Raw genomic sequence first — 8,165 nt, 5'->3', positions numbered from 1 at the left:
GCAAAAAACACCAAAACAAAATTATATGCCTCAATCACTGTATTAGTCCATTTTCACACTGCTATGAAGACATACCCGAGACTGGGGTAATTTATAAAGAAAAAGAGGCTTAATGGACTCACAGTTCCACATGGCTGGGCAGGCCTCACAATCATGGCAGAAGGAAAGAGAGCGTGTGCAGGGGAACTGCCCTTTACAAAACCATCAGATCTTGTGAGACTTATTCACTATCATTAGAACAGCATGGGAAAAACCCGCCCCCATGATTCAATTACCTCCCACAGGGTCCCTCACACAACACGAGGGGATTATGAGAGCTACAATTCAAGATGAGACCTGGGTGGGGACACACAGTCAAACCATATCAATCACCTAGTAACATACTTGTGAATTTGTGCCACTAGCAATCCATCTTGTTAAAAGTATATAAAGCATAAAAACCATATGATTTTCTCATGTTAAAAATATAATTAATAAGAGTAGTACCCATTCAAGATTTAAAGGGAAAAATTAGAACTAATCAAAGAAGGAATTTTGCTTAACTTTGGGCAAATTGTTTAACTCCAGTTTATCACTTTTTTTTGCCTGTAAACAGCGAGATAGTAATAGCAACACCTTATGGTGATATTGGCATGGCTTGATGAAATAATGCAAGTCAAGCACTTAGCTATTATTACCTCTTTCTTAGAGGCTAGAAGACAGTGACAAGGAATAGCTTGGAACTGTGTGATCCACAGACTGGTGGTGTTCATAGAACATTTGTTACTAGTCAGCACCAAGTACAGTAGTTAATGCATATAAAAAGTTTTGTAACAATTTCACAGAGTCACTTTATGTGGTTGGGCAAAGTATTGGTAATGCTGGACTTGGTATTTACTAGCAGATGCCTTGGGAAGATTAATTTTCCTAGACATCAGTTTCATATTAAAAAGTAATGATGGTACGTATCTCTTAGAGTCGTGGGAATAAGAGATTCCGCAAACATATGTATATATACACCTACATATGTAAGCATGGTTTAGGTCAGTGCCCAGAATAGAAATGTTCAATACATGAGAGCTATTATCGTTCCCATTTAAACACTGACATCCTTAGAGCTCATTGCATTTGGGCCTCATCCCCATCCTCTGCTGCTGGCCCTGCAGCAGATATTCTCACATGTGACCCCTCTTCCCTGTATTGAGGGGCATTAACCCCGAGTATCTCTGCATGTCTCTGATTAAAGTTGCACCTTTTGTTCCCCCAGGGGCCTTCATACCTCGGTGTAATGAGGAGGGCTATTACAAAGCCACACAGTGCCACGGCAGCACGGGGCAATGCTGGTGTGTGGACAAATATGGGAATGAGTTGGCTGGCTCCAGGAAACAGGGTGCTGTGAGTTGTGGTGAGTAAGGCCTCCTGCATCAGCCCCACAACGACCTGGGTGGCCTGTGGGTCCTCACTGTGTAAGGATCTCTGCAGAAGAATGTCGAGAGGTAACTCCAGTCTACATTAAGTTTATTATAGAGGCATAGTAACCCTGAAATCACATGAGCTCACATGTAGCTAGCTTGGCAAGTGACAGGAACTCATTATGAACAAAGAGAGTTAGACAGAACTGCTGTAGGCAAAGAGCAACTTAGGCTGCCTTCACTTCTCATTTAGGGTTGGTAAGAGCATCTCAAGAATTCTAGGGCTCTTATGAGAACACAGTTTGTAATCTGTGCCCTGAAGACTCACCTCAGTGGGGCAGGGATGTTCCTGTTTTCAGAAAGTAAGCTGCTTGGTTTTACCCTACAATTAAGTTACATGCAAAGGAACCCCTGACGTGGGTCATGAGGTATAAGTGGAAACTAACCTCAACTCTTTTTTTCAATCTTTCAGAAGAGGAGCAGGAAACCTCAGGGGATTTTGGCAGTGGCGGCTCCGTGGTCCTGCTGGATGACCTAGAGGATGAACGGGAGCTGGGACCAAAGGACAAAGAGGGGAAGCTGAGGGTGCACACCCGAGCCGTGACAGAGGATGATGAGGACGAGGACGACGACAAAGAGGATGAGGTCGGGTACATATGGTAGTGCCCACAAGAAAGAGGACACAAGTTTTGCACAAAATTGCAAGTCACTTCCTATTCCTGCATTTGTATCTAAGACTCCAAGGCACCAAGGTCTCTTCTCCATTGTTGCTCTCTATACCCGACCTAAGGTTTGGAAGACAACTGCTTGTTCCCAGAGGATTCTGATTTTGCATATGTTTGTATGGGAGAAAGGGTGTTGTGTTTTTTTGTTGTTTATTTTTTGGATAGGGAAATGGCTGACTTAATTAGAGCCTCCTTCCTTCCTGTGAGAGTTTTCCAACAAGCATGTGATTTATGTGGAATTCTGACAGTGCAGGGAGCCCCCACCCTCTTAAACGTCAAAGTCCCTTTTTGATTACCCACACTGGTGGTTATTACAGCATGGTTCCCAGCCTTACAGTGTCTAAGTGCTTTTCTTGTGTCCTGTAGATGTCGTGAAAAACAAAAAACACACCACACTGTACCTTTCCCCCTGCCCCCATTACTCCCAGTGTTTATTATTAAAAATTAATTCGTTTTTTTCACATCACTATATCTGGCTTCCTATAAACAACAAACAGCCTTAATTCAGTCAAGACTCCCTTTGGGGATTCATTTTATTAAAAATTGGTGTCTGGATACTTCTCTGTACATGCATAAAGACTGTGTGTGTGTGCCCTGCACACATACCTCTCAGAAAAAGTGTTTAGGTATCTTAAAAACTCACTTGAAAAACAATGATAAATTTGTCAGCTTATCCAGACCTGGAGCAAAATTTCTAGAATAAGAAATTTGTATCAAAGTCTTTTTTTGCACTAACAGTTGGCTCTTGTAGCCTGCAGGCTGAGGAGGTCTCTTCTCTGTGCATCAGCAGAGTTACTGAAAGCCTCTGATTGAGAAAAAACCTCTGTTTGCCTAAATCACTTTGCTCGCAGAAGCCATGTGACTTCCACACGACACGGGCAGCTTCACAAGCCATCTCTTTCATTTCTGCTTGAAGCCCCCTTGGCTGCAGCAATCCTGTATGCCATAGGTTCCTTCCTTCCTTACTCAAGGGCTTTTTCTAAGGCATGCACACGTATCCCTTGTTCTTTGAGAAGAGAGTACTATGGTGTTCCTTAAGAGAAGAAAATTTCTAATTCTGAACTCAATGTTTGGCTTTTGCTCCCTTTCTACTGACAAATCATGATAAGGGCACAAAAGCTGTACAGATTTTTTTTTTAACCACTCAATCCCAAATGGAGGCCTACAAAGAACGTCATAATAGCACATGGAAGTAAACCCTGGGTTTTTAAGAGTAAATTCTGTCCCCCTCTCACTCCCCACAAATGACAAGATACTAAAGTCACTGGAGTCTAGTTCCAAATTTGGTAGGGTCATCATCCCTACATTCCTTAGGATTTCTCTATCAAGCTGGCCCAGATACAAGTACCAAACAGTAGTCTCTGAAGTTCCCCCATTTCCCTCAGTACCAGTCTATAAGCTCCTGCCCCATCTGGTTTTCATCTACCAGGATGCCCTCATCAGAATCAACCACCCAAGCAAGCCTTTCTGACCCACATGTCTATCTCTTGCCTTCCCCATCAACTTCAGCCTGTCCACACAAAAGCCACATAAACTCAAGCAGAAATATGCTCAACCAAAACATGATCACAGTGGCAGCTGACCAATCCCCCATCCCAGATTGATCATTTGGATGTACCAATTCACCTTAAATTAGCATGTTCCAATCCTTGCATTGGCTGAATAAAGTGGCATCATACCTACAGTTGGTCTTAGATAGGAAATGAACTACTTGATATAGCAAAGTCCTTTGGCTTTGTAAATAACCCTGAGGTTTTGTACTTACTTTCCCCATAGGAAGACAGATCATAGGCAAGCTCTGTATTGGGATCTCAACTCCATCACCTTTGTTTCAATATTCTTTTCACTCTTGAACAAAACTGAGATAATTTAGAAAACAGGTGCTTAATTGTAACAAAATTACTATAAAGTATATTAAAAATCAAGACATTATAAAATCTCAGTTTAGATCACCAAAGAAAATCATTGTTAGTATCTGCCTTGCACTTAGGAAAATGTACAAGAGAAGAGATTAAAACTGAAAAATTGATTTCACTTAGAAAAACTTCTAGGAACAGGGTGAACCACTGATTTTAATTTGCCTAATTATCTTATGACAAGTATCAAATTAAGATGACACTTAAAGATCCTTAGCATTAACTTAATGATGGAGAAGAGTGCTCAATAGACAATTCCCAGTAAGGCAATGAGATGCCATTTTCAGAGACATTCTAAGAAGATATTTTGATTCATCAAAATATTAAATAAAAAGCCCTCATCAGACTGGAACCCCCAAATCGATGGAGCCACATTAGTAATACTTTTCATGCCTCACTTTGACATGACAGCATTAGATTTTTAAAAGATCTTTAATATTTTCCACAAGTACTAAAGATTATAATGAGTTACCTTATGCTCAGAAGTAGAATGTTTGCTTTCTTCTTTTTGGAAATAGTCCTCCGAAAAGTCCACTTGTAGTAGTGACAAGGAGTCACTTGTACAGTGACCAAGTACACATAAAATACTGATTATAAAAATAATATGGTGATAAACTAGTCCCTTGTTTGATACAGGTATTAAGCTGAATCCTCACTAATTCACTTTTGAAAAGTTCTTAATGAACAGTTTTATTCTTATTCCATAAACAACTCTTTTAATACAATTTCCTTGGTATCCAACTTAAATCCCAGAATTTTGTTCCACCCTGTTTAGTTGTTTACTTATGAAGGTATTCTTGTTTCTACCAATATTCTAGGCATAAGAATACCTTATTGCTGAGTTGGAGGTTTTGTATCTCTTTCTCCTCCTTTATGCCCATTTTCTTACCCACAGCGGCAAATGACAATGTGTCTGTCCAGGTCTGCCCCCACTGCTCATCCCAGGATGCCACTCGCATTTTTTTCTTGTTACCTTGACCACACTGTACAGTAACATCCAAAAGCCCGTTCTACAGTGGGTGGTTTTGGTCTTTTTATAACTTTTTCTCAAAGTCACTGATGTTTATCCCTGTTAAATGTATAACATTGTAATGAGAGCCCATCAAATCCTGAGTGTCAGTTTGTTGTCCCTATTGTAGATGAAATAGTGATGTAGCAAAAACCTAGTAAATTCTGAATGCTTTTCCATGTAGACTTATCTGGAATGTGAACACAACTCTTTGGTTAATAATAAATGCTTAACTGTAGTCCTGAGTAGGTGCATTTCTGTCTGTCTCAATAAATTTTACTTTGTCTGCAACATTTGAGTGTTTGTATTTCATTGGGTGGAATGTACATTCAGCAGGCCATGTTCCACACGCAATCACTACAGAAAAGTATGAGCAGACACAGGGGATAGCTAATAAGGCTCTGTCGGGACTTCTGATTGTGGTGGGGAGGTCTGCCTGCCGGTGGTCTAGCCTGGCGCCTGCAGCACCCCTGGCACATGCATGCCCTGTGCTACTCAGTCTAGACCATGGGTCCCCAAACCCTGGGTCACAGACCAATACCAGTCCGTGGCCTTTTAGGAACCTGGTTGCATAGCAGGAGGTGAGCAGGAGGTGAGCAGCGGGTGAGTAGCAGGTGAGTGAGTGAAGCTTCATCTGTATTTACAGTCACTCTTCATCACTTGCATTACTGTCTGAGCTCTGCCTCCTGTCAGATCAGCAGTGGCATTAGATTCACATAGGAGTGAGAACCCTATTGTGAACTGCGCATGCAAGATATATAGGTTGCATGCTCCTTATGAGAATCTAATCCCTGATGATGTGTCACTGCCTCCCATCACCCCCAGATGGGACTATCTAGTTGCAGGAAAACAAGCTCAGAGCTTCCACTGATTCTACGTTATGGTGAGTTATATAATTATTTCATTATATATTACAATTTAATAATAATAGAAATAAAGTGCACAATAAATGTAATGCACTTGAATCAACCTGAAACCATCTCCCTCACCCCTAGGTCCATGGAAAAATTGTCTTCCATGAAACCCGTCCCTGGTGCCAAAAATGTTGGAGACCACTGGTCTACAACCACTCACCTGAGCCTTTCTCTTGGCTGCCTTTGCCTCTCTCAGGCTCCAACTTTACTCCTTACCTATCAGATTTCACTCTTGTCATCCTGTTTACAACCTTAAAGTTTTTAAACTCTGCTTATCCCTTCCCTCCCCAGTCAGTTATTCTCCAATTCTCTGAAAAACAAACAAAAAACAACACAACTTACCTCTCTTCCCTTTATGGGGATCCTAGGGTCTCCTCTCTTTGTGAATATACCACATATTTGTCAAACATCAGAAAGCACCCAAACTGGAACAGGAATTATTTCCGTTTCCCCTCTATCCACTTTTGGGCCAGTGTGTCTATGACTTAATTATACCCTGAGTGAGTAATTTCTCCATGAGCTGAGGTAGAAACTATCTTATGAATAATTCCATTCCTTTACCCTCTGGACTAAATTTTACAGACAATTTACAGATTGACAGTTCAAGAAAAGTTGCTTCATAAATCCGCAAAATAAGCAGGAGAACAAGGACCAATGTAAAGTCTCTGAGGTAGTTAAAGGGTACTTTAAAGAGTTGTTGGCGTTTGTGAACACACTTCAAATTCCTCTCAAATCAGCAGGTAAGACCCCACATTTCTCCTAAAGTTGCACCTTCATGGATGCCATGTTAGTATGTTAAAGGCCAAGACTAACAGAAGAAGAATTGGAAGCCAATTTTCCAGCTTTGTTTATAGACCTGAACATAAAGGTCACAGTAGTTTCTTAAAGTTCTTAGTGGTAAGATTTGCTTTGATATATTGACTTAAAGAAAGATTTTAAAAATATTCATTCAACAAACCCTTATAGATTAATTGGTAGATTTATAGATTTCACTCTGCTGGATGGATGGATGGCACCATGGGCAGGAAACATACTCAGTTCTAGGAATATAAAAGTGAGTAATATCTGGTACCTGCTTGAAAAAGTTATTACCACCTCGAACAAGACAAGTGTAAATAATTTTTATTTTTTTATTTTTTTGAGATGGAGTCTCACTCTGTTGCCAGGCTGGAGTGCAGTGGTGCAATCCCGGCTCACTGCAGCCTCTGCCTCCCAGGTTCAAGCGATTCTCCTGCCTCAGTCTCCCAGTAGTTGGGATTACAGGCATGTGCCACCACGCCTGGCTAATTTTTGTATTTTTAGTAGAGATGAGGTTTCACCATGTTGGCCAAGATGGTCTTGATCTCTTGACCTTGTGATCTGCCTGCCTTAGCCTCCCAAAGTACTGGGATTACAGGCGTGAGCCACCGTGCCCAGCCAATAATTCTTTTAGAAAAATAGGTTGAGGCTGGACGTGGTGGCTCACACCTGTAACTCCAGCAGGTTGGGAGGCTGGGGAGGGCAGATGTCTTAAGCTCAGCAGTTTGAGACCTGCCTGGGCAACATGGTGAAATCCCATCTCCACTAAAAACACAAAAATCAGCTGGGCGTGGTGGTGGGCACTTGTAATCCTGGCTACTTGGGAGGCTGAGGCAGAAGAATTGCTTGAACCCAGGGGGCAGAGGTTGCAGTGAGCCAGGATCACACCACTGAACTCCAGCCTGGGCAACAGAGTGAAACTCCGTCTCAAAACAACAAACAAAAAAACAAAACAAAACAAAACTAGCTGGGCACAGTGGCATGTGCCTGTAGTCCCAGCTACTTCAGAAGCTGGGGTGGAAGGATCACTTGAGCCTGGTAGGTCAAGGCTGCACTGAGCCATGATCGCACCACTGCATTCCAGCCTGGGTGACAAAGTGAGATCCTGTCTTAAAAAAAAAAAAAAAGGATTGACATTGTCATGATCAAAATGGGTCAATGTTGAGGGCAGTAGCTACTCAACCATTGTTAAAGCTTGCCTTTCTTTGTTCTTTTTATTCATCATTCCCTGGCTTTCATCCTGCCTCTCTAGACATTCCTTTTAGGTTTCCTGTATATTCTTTTGTTCAACCAGTTCTGTTAGTATGGGTGTACCTCAGATCTGCATCCCTGTCCCACTTCTACCTTTACATGCTTTCTCTGGACAATCTTATCTATGTCTACGGTTTTAAACATCTCCATTCTGAGATGCC

General features: G+C 41.6%; 1 protein-coding gene across 1 annotated transcript in view; it reads left to right on the top strand.

The window, feature by feature from the left end:
• The window catches only part of SPOCK1 (sparc/osteonectin, cwcv and kazal-like domains proteoglycan (testican) 1), a 527,842-nt gene extending 524,663 nt beyond the window's left edge, over positions 1 to 3,179 (top strand). Inside the window, exons 11-12 of the mRNA XM_011935272.1 lie at positions 1,247 to 1,384; positions 1,864 to 3,179. Of these exons, the coding sequence (XP_011790662.1) occupies positions 1,247 to 1,384; positions 1,864 to 2,054 (329 nt within the window). The 3' untranslated portion in view covers positions 2,055 to 3,179. The remainder of the gene's footprint in view (positions 1 to 1,246; positions 1,385 to 1,863) is intronic.
• The last annotated feature ends 4,986 nt before the right edge of the window (positions 3,180 to 8,165 follow it).

This window comes from Colobus angolensis, unplaced genomic scaffold (genome assembly GCF_000951035.1).
Source record: "Colobus angolensis palliatus isolate OR3802 unplaced genomic scaffold, Cang.pa_1.0 Scaffold142, whole genome shotgun sequence".
Classification (NCBI taxonomy): Eukaryota; Metazoa; Chordata; class Mammalia; order Primates; family Cercopithecidae; genus Colobus; species Colobus angolensis.
Note: the sequence above shows the minus strand (reverse complement) of the source record. Positions and strands in the feature narration are given on the sequence as shown.